This window comes from Lonchura striata, chromosome 21, assembly GCF_046129695.1.
Source record: "Lonchura striata isolate bLonStr1 chromosome 21, bLonStr1.mat, whole genome shotgun sequence".
Taxonomy (NCBI): Eukaryota; Metazoa; Chordata; class Aves; order Passeriformes; family Estrildidae; genus Lonchura; species Lonchura striata.
In genome coordinates, this window is record NC_134623.1 from 1,782,287 (window position 1) to 1,803,468 (window position 21,182).

The 21,182-nt window shown below is 48.6% G+C and overlaps 1 protein-coding gene across 1 annotated transcript in view; it reads right to left on the bottom strand.

Moving 5' to 3' along the window:
• Positions 1 to 21,182, bottom strand: part of BRD4 (bromodomain containing 4) — a 60,239-nt gene that overhangs the window by 16,529 nt on the left and 22,528 nt on the right. Inside the window, exons 9-14 of the mRNA XM_077787677.1 lie at positions 18,185 to 18,547; positions 16,307 to 16,435; positions 12,465 to 12,674; positions 8,139 to 8,344; positions 6,137 to 6,435; positions 4,007 to 4,114 (exon numbers count right to left, since the gene is read on the bottom strand). Coding sequence (XP_077643803.1) covers positions 4,007 to 4,114; positions 6,137 to 6,435; positions 8,139 to 8,344; positions 12,465 to 12,674; positions 16,307 to 16,435; positions 18,185 to 18,547 — 1,315 coding nt within the window. The remainder of the gene's footprint in view (positions 1 to 4,006; positions 4,115 to 6,136; positions 6,436 to 8,138; positions 8,345 to 12,464; positions 12,675 to 16,306; positions 16,436 to 18,184; positions 18,548 to 21,182) is intronic.

A 21,182-nucleotide genomic window follows, 5' to 3' on the forward strand; every position in this document is an offset into this window, starting at 1 on the left:
CCAGCTGGAATTGTGAGGCCCAGAAGGTTCATCCTGGATTTTGGAGATCTCAACCCAAGGACGATCCCAACCTTCATCAACAATTGTTGATCCAACTTGGAATCACGGCGTCCAGAAGAAGACTCCAAGAATTTTAATCCAAAACGATCCCAAATTCCTTCACCGGTGTTTGATCCCAGTTGGAATCACGTTCCCAGAAGGTTCATCCTGGATTCTGGAGATCCAACCCAAGGATGATCCCAACCTTCATCGCCGGTGTTTGATCCCAGTTGGAATCGCATTCCCAGAAGGTTCATCCTGGATTCTGGAGATCCCAACCCAAGGATGATCTCAACCTTCATCGCCGGTGTTGTATCCCAGTGGGAATCGCATTCCCAGAAGGTTCATCCTGGATTCTGGAGATCCCAACCCAAGGATGATCTCAACCTTCATCGCCGGTGTTGTATCCCAGTGGGAATTGCGTTCCCAGAAGGTTCATCCTGGATTCTGGAGATCCCACCCAAGGATGATCTCAACCTTCATCGCCGGTGTTGGATCCCAGTGGGAATCGCGTTCCCAGAAGAGATTCCAAGGATTTCAACCCAAAGATGATCCCAAATTCCTCTGCCGGTGTTTGATCCCAGTTGGAATCGCGTTCCCAGGAGGTTCATCCTGGATTCTGGAGATCCCAAGGATGATCCCAACCTTCATTCCCAGCTATCGGGTCCCAGTCGGAATCGCGAGGTCCAAAAGAAGATTCCAGGGATCCCAACCCAAGGATGATCCCGAAATTTCATCACCGATTTTGGGTCCCAGTTGGAATTTTCTGGTCTGGAAGATTCCAAGGATTTCAACCCAAGGACGATCCCGAACTCCATCACCGATTTTGGGTCCCACTCGGAATCGTGGGGTTCCATGGAGATCACCTGGAGATCCTGGAGATCCCAACCCAAGGATGATCCCAACTTTCCTCACCGGTTGTTGAGTCACAGTCAGAATCGTGTTCCCAGAAGGTTCATCCTGGATTTTGGAGATCCCAAAGATGATCCCAATCTTCATCGCGAACTGGAATGTTCTAGTCCAGAAGGATGATCCTGGATTTTGGAGATCCCAACCCAAGGATGATCCCGAATTTCATCACCGATTTTGGCTCCCAGTTGGAATTTTCTGGTCCAGAAGGAGATTCCAGAGATTTCAACCCCAAACATCCTCCCCGGCTGTCGGGTTGGAGTCGGAATCGCGCTCCCAGAAGGATGATCCTGGATTTTGGAGATCCCAACCCAAGGATAATCCCAAACTCCATCACCGATTTTGGCTCCCAGTTGGAATTTTCTGGTCTGGAAGATTCCAAGGATTTCAACCCAAGGACGATCCCGAACTCCATCACCAATTTTGGGTCCCACTCGGAATCGTGGGGTTCCATGGAGATCACCTGGAGATCCTGGAGATCCCAACCCAAGGATGATCCCAACTTTCCTCACCGGTTGTTGAGTCTCAGTCGGAATCGTGTTCCCAGAAGGTTCATCCTGGATTTTGGAGATCCCAAAGATGATCCCAACCTTCATCACCAACCGGAATTTTCAAGTCCAGAAGGATGATCCTGGATTTTGGAGATCCCAACCCAAGGATGATCCCGAATTTCATCACCGATTTTGGCTCCCCGTTGGAATTTCCTGGTCCAGAAGGAGATTCCGAGGATTTCAACCCAAGGACGATCCCAAACTCCATCACCGATTTTGGGTCCCACTCGGAATCGTGGGGTTCCATGGAGATCACCTGGAGATCCTGGAGATCCCAACCCAAGGACGATCCTGAATTTCATCACCGATTTTGGCTCCCAGTTGGAATTTTCTGGTCCAGAAGGAGATTCCAAGGATTTCAACCCAAGGATGATCCCGAACTTCCTCCCCGGCTGTCGGATCTGAGTCGGAATCACGATCCCAGAAGGTTCATCCTGGATTTTGGAGATCCCAGCCCAACCCATGGATGAACCTTCAACCCCGAATCCACGGGGATAAAATCCGGGATCGATGGAAAAGTCACTTCCAGGTGATTTTGGGGCAGAGAAGTCCAATCCAGCCATGGCCACGTGGATTTATGGGATTTCTCCCAAATTTTCCCCAAAATCCTGATTTTATTCCCACCCAAAGAGCGAAACGCCGCCGGACGGATCCAAATTCCCAAATCCTGGGGTAAAATTCCATGAAAAAAGAGATTTTTGGAGTCCCTTTATGGCTTTTATTACATCAAAACACCCAATGGATCCGATTTTCCAGGTTTTTGAGGGAGTGAGGAATTGCTGCTTCCAAGGCTGAGAAATCTTGGAAAAAGGAACAAAAAAATCAATGAATTTTGGGAAAATATTCGGGGCAGATCAAAGTGTTTTGGGAAAAAAACCTGGATTTGGTGGTTTGGAGTGAAAGTCATCCCCAAAAAATTCCTTTTCCAGGTTTTTCTGCTTCCAACCACCATTTTTTTTTGGAAAAATTAAAGTTCTGGATTTGGGATGAGCCCAATCCTGTTAATTTTGGTGGATTTGATGGAAAATCAGGCAAAAATCAGGAAAAACCTGATAAAAATAGGATTTAAAAGATAAATCCAGGGAAGAATTCAGCACCAATTCCTTGGATTTTGCCATTCCTAAGGCCTAAAAATTCAAAAAAAACCTCCAAAAATTGATGGGAAATTCCAACAAAACCCCCAAATTTATGGAAAACTCCTTAAAATTACTCTAAAAAATTATGAAAATGTTCCAAGATTCCCAATTCTGGATTTATCTTGGAAAATTGCTGGGAATTGCCAGCAGATCCGGCTCAATCCTGGATTTTTTGGGGACATTTTTGGGATTTTTTTTTGTTTTTTCTGTTTTTTTGGAGGATTTTGTTTGGATTTCTGCTCCCCTTCCGTGCCTGACCCGCTCTGGAATTCAATCCCGAATATTTCCAGGGGATTTTCCAACACTGGAGCCACCAAACCCTTCCCGATTCCTGGAGTTAAGCCCGGCTCAACCTCAGATTTTGGGATGGGAACAAATCTCAAATTCCCGGAGCGCGAGGAAAGGTGGGAATTGGGAAAATTTGGGATAATACCCAGGAAAAATCGGGATTTTACCCCCAGGGAGGCGCAGGGAGCGACGACGGGGACTTGGAATTTCAAATTCCCTCAAAATCCAATTTTTCCTCCAGATTCCAGATCCCAAATCCACCTGGAGCCATAAAATAAAACTGGATTTATCCCCAAAATCCCATTTCCCCCACCTTTTTCATCTGTAAAATCCCATTCCCTCAACGTTTTTAACCTTAAGATCCCATTTTCCCCATTTTTTAATCAATAAAATAATGTTCCCTCAATTTTTCCTTCATAAAATTTCATTTTTTTCTCATAAAATCCCATTCCCTCCATCTTTTTATCCATAAAATCCCATTTTTCCCATAAAATCCTTTTCCCTCCATTGTTATCCACAAAAGCCCATTTTTCCATAAAATTCCATTTTCTCTATCTTTTTCCTCCATAAAACCCCATTTTCTCCATCTTTTCCCTCTATAAAACCCCATTTTCTCCATAAAATCCCATTTTTCCATCTTTTTTTCTCCACAAACCCCCATTTTTTCCATAAAATCCCATTTTCCCATATTTTTCCTCCATTAAACCCCATTTTCTCCATAAAATCCCATTTTTCCATATTTTTTTCTCCACAAAACCCCATTTTTTCCATAAAACCCCATTATCTCCATTTTTTTCTCCACAAAACCCCACCCCTCCATCTCCACACGACGTTCCCGACGGCTCCACCGTAATTCCCATTTTCCCAAAAAAAAGCCCAAAACCCGAACCCAACCCCACCCAACCCTGCCCCGGCGCTCGCCGCAGGATTATTACAAAAAAACAGGAAAAAAAACTTTAAAAAATCACGGAATGCTGGCCAGGAAATTGCAAAGGCTCCCCCAAAGAAGAATGGACGGCGAAGGCAGGAATGAAATCGAGTTTATTTGTCCGGAAAAGGTTGGGAAAGGCGGGAAGCGCTAACCTGAGTCCGACTCGTCGCTGTCGGAAGAGCTCGACTCGCTGCTGGATTCCGACTCCGACGAGGAGAATCCCTTGAGCTTGGAGGAGCCGGCCAGGACGTCGAGCTTCTCTGCCGGGAACAACGGGAGGGCGTCACCGCGGGGCCTCACCGGGGATCGACCGCCTCAACCCCACGGCTTTGGCCTCAAGTCAACCAGGGCATGCCAGCTGGGTCATCCTGAACTCAACTGGTTCATTCTGAACTCAACCGGTTTGTTCTAAACCCAACCGGTTCGTTCTGAACTCAACCGGTTTGTTCTAAACCCAACCGGTTGGTTCTGAACAAAACTGGTTAATTCTAAACCCAACCGGTTCATTCTGAACTCAACCGGGTCATTCTAAACCCAACCGGTTCGTTCTGAACTCAACCGCTTAGTTCTGAACTCAACTGGGTCATCCTGAATTCAACCGGGTCATTCTAAACCCAACCGGTTCATTCTGAATTTAACCGGGTCATTCTAAACCCAACCGGTTCGTTCTGAACTCAACCGGTTTGTTCTAAACCCAACCGGTTCATTCTGAACTCAACCGGTTTGTTCTAAACCCAACCGGTTCGTTCTGAACTCAACTGGGTCATTCTAAACTCAGCTGGTTGGTTCTAAACCCAACTGGTTGGTTCTGAACTCAGTTGGTTGATCCCAAACTCAACCGGTTGGTTCTGAACTCAACTGGGTCATCCTGAACCCAACCGCTTGGTTGTGAACAGAACCGGTTCGTTCTAAACACAACCAGTTGGTTCTAAACCCGACTGGTTGGTTCTGAACTCAATTGGTTGATCCCAAACTCAACCAGTTAATTCTAAATTCAACTGGGTCATCCAGAATTCAACTGGTTGGATCTAAACTCAGCTGGGTCATCCTGACCTCAACTAGTTGGTTCTAAATTCATCTGGGTCATCCTGAACTCAACCAGTTAGCTCTGAACTCAACTGGTTCATTCTAAACCCAACTGGTTGGTTCTGAACTCAATTTGGTCATCCCGAACTCAACCAGTTGGTTCTAAACTCAAGTGGTTGATCACAAACTCAACTGGGTCATCCTAAACTGAACTGGTTGGTTCTAAACTCAACTGGGTCATCCAGAACTCAGCTGGGTTGGTTCTAAACCCAACTGGTTGATTCTGAATTCAACTGGGTCATCCCAAAAACAACCAGTCGGTTCAAAACTCAACTGGTTCATCCCAAACTGAACCGGTTGGTTCTGAAGCCAACTGGTTAGTCCTAAACTCAACTGGCTCATTCTAAACCCAACTGGTTAGTCCTAAACTCAACTGGGTCATCCTAAACTCAACTGGTTGGTTCTAAACTCAACTGGTTGGTTCTAAACCCAATGGTTTGTCTCAACTGGTTCAAACTCAACTGGTCAGTCCCAAACTCAACTGGTTGATCCTAAACCTGCCTGGTTCATCCCAACTGGCTGATCCTAAACCCAACTGGTTGAGCTCAAACTCAACTGGTTCATCCCAAACTCAACCAGTTGCACCTGAAGCCAACTGGCTGATCCTAAACCCAACTGGTTCATCTCCACTGGCTGATCCTAAACCCAACTGGTTCATCTCCACTGGCTGATCCTAAACCCAACTGGTTCATCCCAACTGGCTGATCCTAAACTCAACTGGTTGATCCTAAACCCAACTGGTTCATCCCAACTGGTTGATCCTAAACTCAACTGGTTCATCCCAACTGGTTGATCCTAAACCCAACTGGTTGGTCCTAAACCCAACTGGTTGATCCCAACTGGCTGATCCTAAACACAACTGGTTCATCCCAACTGGCTGATCCTAAACCCAACTGGCTGATCCTAAACCCAACTGGTTCATCCCAACTGGCTGATCCTAAACCCAACTGGTTGGTCCTAAACCCAACTGGTTTGCTGCAAACGTGCACTCAATAATCCAAAATATTGAAACTTCAAAAGAAAATCTTTAATTATTACAAAGTGGGGCCTGCAGCGGCCGCCATTTTGAATCCCACCCGCCGCCATCTGGGTGAGGCGAAGCCGCCTCCAAAACCTCCCCAAAACGCCCAAACCCCGGCAGAAAAACCGCCGGGCAAGGCGGCCGGCGGCGCCGGAACGCCGGGATCCGGGAGTACCTGGGGCTTTCCTCTTCTTGCGCAGGCAGGAGGTGACGTAGCGCTCGAGCTCGCGCAGCGTCGACGGCTTCAGCGTCTCGAAGTCGATCTCGATCTCGTCGGGGTTGGAGTTCTTGAGCGAGGGCTCGCGGGACTGGATGATGTGCACCACGCGCCCGAGCTTCTCGCCGGGCAGTTTGTTGATGTCCAGGCTCAGCTGCCGCTTCTCCTCGTAGGACATGGGCTTGCACTTCTCCTCCTCCTCCGACTCGTAGGCGGGCGCGGCTTTGCTGGGCTTCACCGGCGCCGGCTCCTTCTTGCTGCTCACGGCGGCGGGAAGGGAGGTTTAGGTCTAAACCCGGCCTAAACCCGACCTAAACCAGCTCTAAACATGACCTAAACCCGACCTAAACCCAGCCTAAACCCAACCTAAATTCAACCTAGACTAGTCCTAACTCAGAGCATCTGGAGGACCTGAGTGCCACCGGCTCCTTCTTGCTGCTCACGGCGGCGGGAAGGGAGGTTTAGGTCTAAACCTGGCCTAAACCAGCTCTAAACCTGACCTAAACCCAACCTAAACCCAGCCTAAACCTGACCTAAACCCAGCTCTAAACCCAACCTAAATTCAACCTAAACTGGTCCTAACTCAGAGCATCTGGAGGACCTGAGTGCCACTGGCTCCTTCTTGCTGCTCACGGCGGCGGGAAGGGAGGTTTAGGTCTAAACCCGGCCTAAACCCGACCTAAACCAGCTCTAAACCTGACCTAAACCCAGCCTAAACCCAACCTACTAAACCCAGCCTAAACTGGTTCTAATTCACAGGATCTGGAGAACTTCACAACCACCGGCTCCTTCTTGCTGCTCACGGTGGCGGGAAGGGAGGTTTAGGTCTAAAACTGGCCTAAACCCGACTTAAACCCAGCTCTAAACCTGATCTAAACCCAGCTCTATACCCAACCTAAATTCAACTTAAACTGGTCCTAACTCAGAGGATCTTGAGAACTTCACTACCACCGGCTCCTTCTTGCTGCTCACGGCGACGGCAAGGGAGGTTTAGGCCTAAACCCAACCTAAACCCAGCCTAAACCTGATCTAAACCCAGCTCTAAACCCAACCTAAATTCAACCTAAACTGGTCCTAACTCAGAGCATCTGGAGGACCTGAGTGCCACCAGCTCCTTCTTGCTGCTCACGGCGACAGAAAGGGTGCTTTAGGTCTAAACCCGGCCTAAACCCAGCCTAAACCTGATCTAAACCCAGCCTAAACCAGCTTTAAACCAAACTTAAACTCGTCCTAACTCAGAGGATCTGGAGAACTTCACAACCACCGGCTCCTTCTTGATGCTCACAGCAACAAAAGATGGTGGTTTAGGCCTAAACCCAAAGCTGAGCTCAGGCAGGATTTGGGCACCCGAAGCTGAGTTTAACTCGCCCCTGGGCACCCAAAGCCCAGCCTAACTCCCCCCTGGGCACCCAAAGCCCAGCCTAACTCACCCCTGGGCACCCAAATCCCAGACTAACTCACCCCTGGGCACCCGAAGCTGAGCTTAACTCGCCCCTGGGCACCCAAAGCCCAGCCTAACTCACCCCTGGGCACCCAAAGCCCAGCCTAACTCACCCCTGGGCACCCAAAGCCCAGCTTAACTCGCCCCTGGGCACCCAAAGCCCAGCCTAACTCACACCTGGGCACCCAAAGCCCAGCCTAACTCACCCCTGGGCACCCAAGGCCCAGCCTAACTCCCCCCTGGGCACCCAAAGCCCAGCCTAACTCACCCCTGGGCACCCAAGGCCCAGCCTAACTCACCCCTGGGCACCCAAAGCTGAGCCTAACTCACCCCTGGGCACCCCAAGCCCAGCCTAACTCCCCCCTGGGCACCCAAATCCCGGCCCCCCGCCCACCGCGCGTCCCCGCAGCCACGGAGAAGAACCGGCCCCAGACCGAGCTGGGCTCCAGCGAGGAGCAGGCGGTTCCTCGTTAAGGAGCCCGCTAATTACCCTAACGAGGCGGGGGAGGGGAGGCGCACCTGGAGGCGCTGCTGCTGCTGCTGCTGTTGCTCTTCTTGGCCTTCTTGGGCGGCGGCTCCTTGGCCTTGCTCTTCTTGGCCTCGTCCAGCTCCTCCTTCTTTTTGTGCTTCTCCTTCTTCTTCTCCTTCTTGTCCTTCTCCTTCTTCTTTGGTTTGTTCTGCTGGGGCTGGGACAGCGCCGCCAGCTGCTCGTGCACGGCCTTCAGCTGCGGGACGGCACGCCTTGGAGACCCCGAGAACTTCTCCAGGGTCCACCCGCGCCCACCTCCACCCGCCCCAGCGGCTCGGCCACAGCGGCCCGGGTCACCTCCAGGGTCATGGAGGGTGACCTGGAGTCACCAACCCAGCCCGGTCACCCCAGGAGATCCATGGACACCTCCAGGGTCATTGAGGGTGACCTGGAGTCACCAACCCACCCTGGTCACCCCAGGAGATCCATGGACACCTCTGAGGTCATTGAGGGTGACCTGGAGTCACCAACCCAGCCCGGTCACCCCAGGAGATCCATGGACACCTCCAGGGTCATCATGTGCAACCCAGAGTGACCAACCCAGCCCGGTCACCCCAGGAGATCCATGGACACCTCCAGGGTCATTGAGGGTGACCTGGAGTCACCAACCCACCCTGGTCACCCCAGGAGATCCATGGACACCTCTGAGGTCATTGAGGGTGATCTGGAGTGACCAACCCAGCCCGGTCACCCCAGGAGATCCATGGACACCTCCAGGGTCATCGAGGGTGACCTGGAGTCACCAACCCAGCCCGGTCACCCCAGGAGATCCATGGACACCTCCAGGGTCATCGAGGGTGACCTGGAGTCACCAACCCACCCTGGTCACCCCAGGAGATCCATGGACACCTCTGAGGTCATTGAGGGTGACCTGGAGTCACCAACCCAGCCCGGTCACCCCAGGAGATCCATGGACACCTCCAGGGTCATCGAGGGTGACCTGGAGTCACCAACCCACCCTGGTCACCCCAGGAGATCCATGGACACCTCTGAGGTCATTGAGGGTGACCTGGAGTCACCAACCCACCCTGGTCACCCCAGGAGATCCATGGACACCTCTGAGGTCACTGAGGGTAACTTGGAATGACCAACCCAGCCCGGTCACCCCAGGAGATCCATGGACACCTCCAGGGTCATCGAGGGTGACCTGGAGTCACCAACCCAGCCCGGTCACCCCAGGAGATCCATGGACACCTCTGAGGTCATTGAGTGTGACCTGGAGTCACCAACCCAGCCCGGTCACCCCAGGAGATCCATGGACACCTCCAGGGTCATCGTGTGCAACCCAGAGTGACCAACCCAGCCCGGTCACCCCAGGAGATCCATGGACACTCCAGGGTCATGGAGTGTGACCTGGAGTCACCAACCCAGCCCGGTCACCCCAGGAGATCCATGGACACCTCCAGGGTCATCGAGGGTGATCTGGAGTCACCAACCCAGCCCGGTCACCCCAGGAGATCCATGGACACCTCCAGGGTCATCGAGGGTGATCTGGAGTCACCAACCCAGCCCGGTCACCCCAGGAGATCCATGGACACCTCCAGGGTCATTGAGGGTGATCTGGAGTCACCAACCCACCCTGGTCACCCCAGGAGATCCATGGAGACCTCCAGGGTCATCGAGGGTGATCTGGAGTCACCAACCCAGCCCGGTCACCCCAGGAGATCCATGGAGACCTCCAGGGTCATCGAGGGTGATCTGGAGTCACCAACCCAGCCCGGTCACCCCAGGAGATCCATGGACACCTCCAGGGTCATTGAGGGTGATCTGGAGTCACCAACCCACCCTGGTCACCCCAGGAGATCCATGGAGACCTCCAGGGTCATCGAGGGTGATCTGGAGTCACCAACCCAGCCCGGTCACCCCAGGAGATCCATGGAGACCTCCAGGGTCATCGAGGGTGATCTGGAGTCACCAACCCAGCCCGGTCACCCCAGAGCAATGGTCAGGAGATCCATGGACACCTCCAGGGTCATCAAACCCAACCCATGACTGACCCCACCTGCTGAGGGTCACCTCCAACCATTCCATGGACACCTCCAGGGTCATCGTGTGCAACCTGGAGTGACCAACCCACCCCGGTCACCCCAGCAATGTCCAGGAGATCCATGGACACCTCCAGGGTCATCAAACCCAACCCATGACTGACCTCACCTGGTCCCTGTCACCTCCAATGGTTCCATGGAGACCTCCAGGGTCATCAAACCCAACCCATGACTGACCTCACCAAGTCACTGTCACTTCCAATGGTTCCATGGAGACCTCCAGGGTCATCAAACCCAACCCATGACTGACCTCACCATGTCACTGTCACCTCCAATGGTTCCATGGAGACCTCCAGGGTCATCAAACCCAACCCATGACTGACCTCACCTGGTCCCTGTCACCTCCAATGGTTCCATGGAGACCTCCAGGGTCATCAAACCCAACCCATGACTGACCTCACCTGGTCCCTGTCACCTCCAATGGTTCCATGGACACCTCCAGGGTCATCAAACCCAACCCATGACCCCACCTGGTCCCTGTCACCTCCAATGGTTCCATGGACACCTCCAGGGTCATCAAACCCAACCCATGACTGACCTCATCTGGTCCCTGTCACCTCCAATGGTTCCATGGAAACCTCCAGGGTCATCAAACCCAACCCATGACCCCACCTGGTCACTCATTTTGGGCCAACAAACCCAATGGTTTTGGGTCAACCCAAGACTTTCAGGCCAACAAACTCACGGATTTTGGGTCAACAAACCCGAGGAATTTGGGTCAAACCAATGGTTTTGGGTCAACCAATCCAACCAAGGATTTAAGGTCAACAAACCCAACAATTTCAGGTCAAACCAACCACTTTGGGTCAACCAACCCAAGTGGTTTTGAGTCAACCCAACGCAACTTTAGGTCAACGTACCCAACGGTTTTGGAGCAACCAACCCAACAATTTTGGGTCAAACCGAACCATTCTGGCTCAACCCGACAACCTTGGGTCAACCAACCCAACATTTTTGGGTCAACTCAAAAATTTTAGATAAACCCAACGATTTTGGAGCGACAAACTCAACAATCCTGGGTCAACAAACCCAACAATTTTGGGTTAAACCCAACAATCTTGGGTCAACCAACCCAACAATTTTGGGTCAACTCAAAAATCTCAGATAACCCAAACGATTTTGGAGCGACAAACCCAACAATCCTGGGTCAACAAACCCAACAATTCCAACAATTTTGGGTCAAAAAACCCAAGAAATTCAGATCGACAAATCAAACAATTCCAGTTGACAAACCCAACAATTTAGGTCAACAAACCCAACGATTGTGGGTCAACAAACCCAACGGTTTAGGTCAACAAACCCAACGATTTTGGGTGAACAAACCCAACAATATTGGGTCAACAAACCCAGTGACTTTGGGTCAACAAACCCAACGATTTTGGGTCGACAAACCCAACCATTTTGAGCTGAGAAACCCAATGGTTTAGGTCAACAAACCAAACAATTTTGGGTCAACAAACCCAACAATTTTGAGCTGACATCCCAAGGATTCCAGAATGACAAACCCAACGATTCTGGGTCAACAAACCCAACGACTTTGGGTTGACAAACCCAATGATTTCAAGCTAAGAAACACAATGATTTTGGGTCGACAAACCAAACGATTTTGGGTTGACAAACCCAATCATTTTGTGTTGACAAACCCAACGATTTTGGGTCAACAAACCCAATCATTTTGTGTTGATAAACCCAACGATTTTGAGTTGACAAACCCAACGATTTTGAGCTGACATCCCAAGGATTCCAAAATGACAAACCCAACGATTTTGAGCTGACATCCCAAGGATTCCAAAATGACAAACCCAACGATTCTGGGTCAACAAACCCAACGATTTTGGGCTGACATCCCAAGGATTCCAAAATGACAAACCCAACGATTTTGAGTTGACAAACCCAACGATTTTGGGCTGACATCCCAAGGATTCCAAAATGACAAACCCAATGACTTTGGGTCGACAAACCCAACAATTTTGAGTTGACAAACCCAACGATTTTGAGCTGACATCCCAAGGATTCCAAAATGACAAACCCAATGACTTTGGGTCGACAAACCCAACGATTTTGGGTTGACAAACCCAACGACTTTGGGTCGACAAACCCAACGATTTTGCGTTGACAAACCCAACGATTTTGGGCCGACAAACTCAAGCATTCCATAATGACAAACCCAACGCTTTCGCTGCCCCTGGAGCTGGCGGCCGTGGGACACCCAGGCCCTCCACCGCGACCCCAGGCCCACCCGGCGCCGCCGGCCGGGGCCTCGGGCCGTACCTGCTCCTGCAGCTCGGCCAAGCGCTGCGCCCGCTCCTCCTCGGAGTCGTCGGAGGAGCTGTCGCTGTCCGAGGAGCTGTCGCTGCTGCTGTCGCTGGACGAGGGCGGCGCCACCTTGGTGGGAGGTGGCACCACCACCGGCGACGAGGCGGGCACGGCCGGCTCCTCCGGCTCGTCCGGCATCTTGGCAAAGCGCATCTCGAACACGTCCTGCAAGCACAGCGGGGGGCCGGGGGTGACGCCGGGCTCGGCGCCGCCGCGGCTCCCGAACGGGGGGACCCCACGGACCGGGAGGTTCCGCACCGAAAATCAACTCCTGGACGTGGGGTGAGGCAGGGGCCATGGAATTTTGGGAGTTTCTTGGAGTTCTGACTCTGTCCGAGGTGGATTTAAGGGAAAAGTGATGGGATTTGCTCGTTTATTTTCTCGTTTAAAAGGTGCCGTTTTCAGGTTCTTGAGATCTTGGGTCACCTTCAGTAGAGGTTCCACCGTGGGTTCCCACTGGAGATCTCAACCATCTCCAAGGTGGTTTTGGGATGAAAAATTGGTGGTTTTGGGGGGAAAATTCAGAGGATTTCCCCAATTTCTTATTCAAAAGCTGCTTCTGGAGTTCTCCTCCATCTTCTCGGACCATCTCTGGTCGACTCCGTGATTTTCGAGGTCTTTTCCAACCTCAAGCCCACCACGGATTCCCACTGGAGACCTCAACCATCTCCAAGGTGGTTTTGGGGGAAAAACTCAGAGAAATTCCTCCATTTCCCGTTTCAAACCTGACTTTTCCAAGTTCTTGAGATCTTCCTGGACCATCTTTGGTTGACTCCACGATTTTTGAGGTCTTCTCCAGCCTCAATCCCACCAGGAATTCCCACCCCACTCCCCTCTTCATCCATCCCAGGGGTTCTCACTCACTTTGAAGGAATTCCTTTCCATTTGCCAGGATTTTTCCTCATTTTGGAAGGAATTTTCCATAATTTTGAAGGATTTTTCCCTCCATTTTAAAGCACATTTTGAAGGATTTTATTCCATTTTTCCTCCTTTTTGAAGGATTTTTAAAAATTTTCCTCCTTTTTGAAGGATTTTATTCCATTTTCCTCCTTTTTAAAGGATTTTTAAAAATTTTCCTCCTTTTTGAAGGATTTCATTCCATTTTCCTCCTTTTTAAAGGATTTTATTCATTTTTCCTCCTTTTTAAAGGATTTTTAAAAATTTTCCTCCTTTTTGAAGGATTTTATTCCATTTTCCTCCTTTTAAAGGATTTTTTAAAATTTTCCTCCTTTTTAAAGGATTTTATTCCATTTTCCCTTCTTTTAAAGGATTTTATTCCATTTTCCTCATTTTTAAAGGATTTTATTCCATTTTCCTCCTTTTAAAGGATTTTATTCAATTTTCAAGGATTTCAACATCATTCTGAAGGATTCTCACTCATTTTTAAACAATTTTTCCTATTTCTAGAAAGATTTCCTAAATTTTTGACAATCTCATTTTTAAAAGATTTTTCCTCAATTAAATAAAATTTTTCCTCCATTTTGAGTTTTTAAAACTTAATTTCCATTTTTTACTATCCCAAAACTCCAATTTAATTCCAATTTGGATTCTAAACCTCTTCCAGAAGCTGAAATTCCCTGGAAAACCCCAAAAATTGGGATATTCCGGGGATGAAAAATCAGAAAAATGAGTAATTCCAGAAAGATTCCAGGAGTCGTTTTTTGGGATTCTGACACTCAAAAATCCACTTTTTTTTTTTTTATTTTGATCCCAAAAATCAACATTTTTTCCCCAAAAAATGAGTTGAAAAACACAATTTTCCATGAAAAATCTTCAGCTTGGGAAATGAAAAATTGGGATTTTAAATTGGATTTTGCCTTTTCCTCCTGCTAGGGGTTGGAAAATTCCACAGAATTTTATTTAATTTCATGCTGGAATTGCGTTTTCCAGGCATCTCCTCCTCAAAAATTCCATATAAAATCACAAAAAAATTCCCGGATTTCCCTAAATTCATCCCAAAATTCACAATCCCTGGGCTCCAATGAAAGCTGAGCTGGATTTCTACAGAAACACCCCAAAAATTCCTGTTTTGGGATAAAATTCAGAATATTGGAGGAATTTTTGGGATAAAAAATATGGAATATTGGAGGAATTTTTGGGATAAAATTCGGAATATTGGGAGGAATTTTTGGGATAAAAAATTCGGAATATTGGAGGCATTTTTGGGATAAAATTCAGAATATTGGGAGGAATTTTTGGGATAAAATTCGGAATATTGGAGGGGAGCGTCGGGATCGAGGATTTTCCCAAATTTTTGGGATTTTTTTGTTTTTTGCTTCAAATAAATTCCCAAAAAACCACCGGAATTTTAGTTTTTTATGGAATTTTGGTGGTGAAATTTTCACTGGAGCTTTTTGAGGAGCAGATTCAGGAATGGCAAAATTTGGGAATGAGGAAAAACCGGGAAAATTCCCGGGAAGAGGCCGAGGAGGGACCCTGGGGAGCCTCCAGAGGATTTTTTTGGCGACAAAAATGGGAATTTTGGATTTTTTTGGGGATAAAAATGGGAATTTTGGAGCCACGCCGGTCCTGCCCACGCCTGCCTCAAACTGGGAGGGACGAAAAAAAGAAATTTTCAATAAAAGCTGGGCTGGAAGGGGATTGGAGGAAAATTGGGGAAAATTTGGGGAAAAAATGAGAAAAATTCAGAGGAAAATGAGGAAAAAATTGGGGGGAAATGAGGGAAAATTTGGGGAAAATTGAGGAAAAAATGAGGGGAAATTCAGGGGGAAATGAGGGAAAAATTGGGAAAAATTTGGGAAAATTCAGGGGAAAATATGGAAAAACTGAGCTGAGACAGGAAAAAGAGAAATATTCAATAAAAACTGGATTAAAGAGAGGAATTGTAATAAAATTTGGGGCAAGTTGAAGAAAAATTTAGGGAAAAATGAGGAAAAATCAGGGGAAAATGAGGGAAAAATAAGAAACATTAAATAAAATTTAGCTTAAAGGAAGAAATTTAGAAAAAATCAAGGGAAAATTAAGGGAAAAACAAGAAAAAATTCAGTTAAAAGGAAAATTTGAAATAAAACTGAGACTAAAGAAGGAAACCGGGAGAAAATTGAGAAATATTGAATAAAATAGAGTTTAAAGAAAATCAAGGAAAAATTAAGGGAAAACCAAGAACAAACTGAACTAAAAAAAAACCCCCATTAATTAAAACTGAGCCAATTTCCATCCCTTCAACAAATCTTAATTTACTTTTTTTTTCTGAGTCAGCATTTTCGATTTTTTCCATCATTTTAAAAATTTTTTATTTTGGGGTAAATCCCGCTGAGAAAACCGAGCCCATTTCCTTCACTTCAACAACAAAAAAAAGCCAATTTTTAATTTTTTTTTGGCCGAGTCAGCTTTTTTTTTTTTTTGTAATTTTTTTTTAAGTTATTTTTTTGGGGGTAAATCCCGCTAAAAACTAAAACTAAAAACCGACCCTACCTAAACGCCCTAAATAAGAAAACCGAGCCAATTTCCTTCACTTCAACAACAAAAAAAAAAGCCAATTTTAAATTTTTTTGGGCTGAGTCAGCTTTTTTTTTTTTGGTGAAATTTTTTTTTTTTTTTTTTTTTGGGGTAAATCCCACTAAAAACTAAAACTAAAAACCGACCCTACCTAAAGGCCCTAAATAATAAAACCGAGCCAATTTCCTTCACTTCAACAACAAAAAAGTGCCAATTAAAATAAATTTTTTGCTGAGTCAGCATTTTGGAATTTTTTTTTTTTTTTTTTTTTTTTTGTGGCAAATCCCGGTGGGAAAACCTCCCCCCAAAAAAAGGGAATTTTGGGGCGGACTCCTCACCTGGAGTTTCCTGGCCATGGCCACCACCTCGTGGTCGGCGGGGTTGTACTTGTAGCAGTTGGAGAACATCAGGCGGACGTCGGCCGCGAACTCCTGAGCGTCGCGGTACTCGCGGCCCTCCAGCTTGGACTGCGGGCACCAAATGTCCCCAATCCGCCCCGATTTCACCCCAATTCCACCCAAATTCCGCCCCGATTTCACCCCAATTCCACCCAAATTCTGCCCCGATTTCACCCCAATTCCGCCCAAATTCTGCCCCAATTTCACCCCAATTCCACCCAAATTCTGCCCGAATTTCACCCCAATTCCACCCAAATTCTGCCCCAATTCCACCCAAATTCTGCCCCGATTTCACCCCAATTCCACCCAAATTCTGCCCCAATTCCACCCAAACACTGCCCCAATTTCACCCCAATTCCACCCAAATTCTGCCGCGATTTCACCCAAGTTCTGTCCCAATTTTACCCAAATCCGCCCCAATTCTGCCCCAATTTCATCCCAGTTCTGCCCAAATTCTGCCGATTTCACCCCAATTCTGCCCCAATTTCACCCCAATTCCACCCAAATTCTGCCCCAATTTCACACAAACACTGCCCTGATTTCACCCAAATTCTGCCGCGATTTCACCCAGATTCTGCCCCAATTTTACCCAAATCCACCCCAATTCTGCCCCAATTCTGCCCTGATTTCACCCCAATTCTGCCCCAATTTCATCCCAATTCTGCCCAAATTCTGCCCAAATTCTGCCCAAATTCTGCCCAAATTCTGCCCGTCCCACCCAAATTCTGCCCCAGTGCCACCCCAATTCTGCCCCAATTTCACTCCAATGCCGCCCAAATTCTGCCCGAATTTCACCCCAATTCCACCTAAATTCTGCCCGAATTTCACCCCAATGCCGCCCAAATTCCACTCAAATCCCACCCAAATTCCACCTGAATTCCATTTTAATCACGCCCAACTTCCACTCGAATTCTGCCCAAATCCCACCCAAATCATGCCCAAATCCCACCCAAATCCCACCCAAATCGTGCCCAAATCCCACCCAAATCGTGCCCAAATCCCTCCCAAATTCCACCCAAATCTGCCCGAATTCCACACCAGGGATGGGCTGGGGGACAAACCCCATTTTTCCCCCTCCCTCCCCCCAAACCCCATTTTACCCCCCCAAACCCAATTTTTCCCCATCCCACCTCCCCAGACCCCATTTTCCTCCCCCCAAACCCCATTTTCCCCCCATCCCACCTCCCCAAACCCCATTTTCCTCCCCCCAAACCCCATTTTCCCCCCATCCCACCTCCCCAAACCCCATTTTCCTCCCCCCAAACCCCATTTTCCCCCCATCCCACCTCCCCAAACCCCATTTTCCTCCCCCCAAACCCCATTTTCCTCCCCCCAAACCCCATTTTCCCCTCATCCCACCCCCCCCAAACCCCATTTTCCTCCCCCCAAACCCCATTTTCCCCTCATCCCACCCCCCAAACCCCATTTCCCCCCAATCCCACCCCCCAAACCCCATTTTCCTCCCCCCAAACCCCATTTTCCCCTCATCCCACCCCCCCAAACCCCTTTTCCCCCCATCCCACCTCCCCAAACCCCATTTTCCTCCCCCCAAACCCCATTTTCCCCCCAATCCCACCCCCCAAACCCCATTTTCCTCCCCCCAAACCCCATTTTCCTCCCCCCAAACCCCATTTTTCCCCATCCCACCTCCCCAAACCCCATTTTCCTCCCCCCAAACCCCATTTTCCTCCCCCCAAACCCCATTTTCCTCCCCCCAAACCCCATTTTCCCCCCATCCCACCCCCCCAAACCCCATTTCCCCCCAATCCCACCCCCCAAACCCCATTTCCCCCCCATTTCCCCGTCCACCCCGCTCACCTTGATGGTGCTGAGGTCCATGGGGTGCTTGATGATGTCGCAGTAGTCGTGCAGCCCCAGCGCCTCCACGTCCACGGGCTTGTAGAAGGGCCAGGCGTAGGCGGCGTGCTTCTTGGCGAACATCTCCTTGATGATGCCGCCGCAGTACTTGAGCTGCTCCGAGGCCTTGGAGGCGCGCGCCTCGCCCGGCTGCTGCTGCGAGTCGGGCACCTCCTTCTTGGGGGGCTTCGGGGGGCGGCCGCCCTCGCGCCGCGCCCCCAGCTTGGCGGCCTTGGGCTCGGCGGGCAGCGAGGGCGACTCGTGGATGGGGTCCAGCGCCGTGGGCGTGGTGGTGTCGGCTTTCCGCTTGACGCCCTTCTTGGTCTGCCGGCAGCGCGGGCGTCAGCGGGGCGGGGTCGGGGTTTGGGATTTGGGGGTCAGGGTTTGGGGTTTGGGGTGGGATTTGGGGTTTGGGGGTCGGGGTTTGGGGTGGGATCAGGGTTTGGGGTTTGGGGGTCGGGGTTTGGGATGGGATTGGGGTTTGGGGGTCGGGGTTTGGGGTGGGATCAGGGTTTGGGGTTTGGGGTTTGGGGGTCGGGGTGGGATTTGGGTTTTGGGGTCAGGGTTTGGGATGGGATTGGGGTTTGGGGGTCAGGGTTTGGGGGTCGGGATTTGGGTTTTGGGGTCAGGGTTTGGGATGGGATTGGGATTTGGGGTGGGATTGGGGTTTGGGGGTCGGGATTTGGGGTTTGGGGTCAGGGTTTGGGTTTTGGGGTCAGGGTTTGGGATGGGATTGGGGTTTGGGGGTCGGGGTTTGGGGTTTGGGGGTCGGGGTTTGGGATGGGATTGGGGTTTGGGGGTCAGGATTTGGGGTGGGATCAGGGTTTGGGGGTTGCGATTTGGGGTTGGGGTGGGATTGGGTTTTGGGGGTTGGGATTTGGGTTTTGGGGTCAGGGTTTGGGGTGGGATTGGGGTTTGGGGGTCAGGATTTGGGGTCTGGGGGTCGGGATTTGGGGTTTGGGGTCAGGGTTTGGGTTTTGGGGTCAGGGTTTGGGATGGGATTGGGTTTTGGGGGTCGGGATTTGGGGTCTGGGGGTCGGGATTTGGGGTGGTGTTGCCATCACGCTGTGGGATTGGGGGTTTGGGGTCAGGATTTGAGGTGGGATTTGGAGTTTGGGGTCAGGGTTTGGGGTGGGATCGGGATTTGGGGTTTGGGGGTCGGGGATTTGGGGGGATTTGGGGTTTGGGGGTCGGGGTTTGGGGTGGGATTTGGAGTGGGATTGGGGGTTTGGGGTTGGGATTTGGGGACGTTCCTTGGGGTTTTGGGGTTGGGATTTGGGGGCATTCTTTGGGTTTTGGGGTTGGGATTTGGGATTTTGGGGTTTGGAGTTTGACTTTGGGATTTTGGGGTTTGGGGTCTCCACTTTGGGATCGTTCTTTGGGATTTTGGGGTTTGGGGTTTCTGCTTTGGGATCGTTTTTGGGATTTTGGGGTTTCTGCTTTGGAATTTGGGGATTTTGGGGTTTCTCCTTTGGGATTTTGGGGTTTGGGGTTTCTCCTTTGGGATCACTCAATAATCAACATTAAATGAAATAATAAATCCCAACACCAAATCAGACCAATTAACCTTGGCTAATGAACGCTAATTAACACCAACCAAAACAAACCTAATACCAAATCCCACCCCTTAATTAACCTAATTACTGGTGCCTAACGAAGCATAGATAATAATGATAATTATAATAATAATAGCAACAACAATAATAACGATAAAAATAGAAAACCAGTAATTAACACCACTAACACCTAAGCCAAACCCAATCCCAGTCCCTCATTAAGCTAATTACGGGTGCTTAATGAAGCAATGATAATAATAACCCAAAAAACTCCAATAATAATCTGATAGTAATAACAATAACTAATAATAATAATAATTAAACAACAATTAACACCACCAAACCCAACCCCATATGCAGTCCCTAATTAAGCTAATTACAGGCGCCTAACGAAGCCATGAAAACAGCAATGAAAACAATATTAATAATAACAGTAACATTAATAAAAATAATAATAAACAACAATTAACACCAAAGGCAGTCCCTAATTAAGGTAATTACGGGCACCTAACGAATCAATGACAATAAACACCACCAACCCTAACCTCAGTCCCTAATTAAGCTAATTACAGGTACCTAACGGAGCAATGTCAATAAACACCACCAACCCCAACCTCAGTCCCTAATTAAGCTAATTACGGGCACCTAACGGAGCAATGGCAACGATAACAAAAAGAACAATAACAGTGATAACAATAACAACAATAAATAAACAATTAACACCAAGGACAGTCCCTAATGAAGCTAATTACGGGTACCTAACGAAGCAATGGCAATGATAATGAAAACAACGGTAACAGTAATAACAATAACTAATAATAACAACAACAAATAAAAAAATTACACCAAGGGCAGCCCCTAATTAAGCTAATTACAGGTGCCTAACAAAGCAATGTCAATAAACACCATCAACCCCAACCTCAGTCCCTAATTAAGCTAATTATGGGCACCTAACAGAGCAATGGCAATGATAATGAAAACAAGAATAACAGTAATAATGATAACTAATAATAATAATAATAAACAAACAATTAGCACCAGGGTAGTCCTTAACGAAGCTAATTACGGGTACCTAACGAATCAATGGCAATAAACACCACCAACCCCAACCTCAGTCCCTAATTAAGCTAATTACGGGCACCTAACGGAGCAATGGCAACGATAACAAAAAGAACAATAACAGTGATAACAATAACAACAATAAATAAACAATTAACACCAAGGACAGTCCCTAATGAAGCTAATTACGGGTACCTAACGAAGCAATGGCAATGATAATGAAAACAACGGTAACAGTAATAACAATAACTAATAATAACAACAACAAATAAAAAAATTACACCAAGGGCAGCCCCTAATTAAGCTAATTACGGGTACCTAACAAAGCAATGGCAATAAGCACC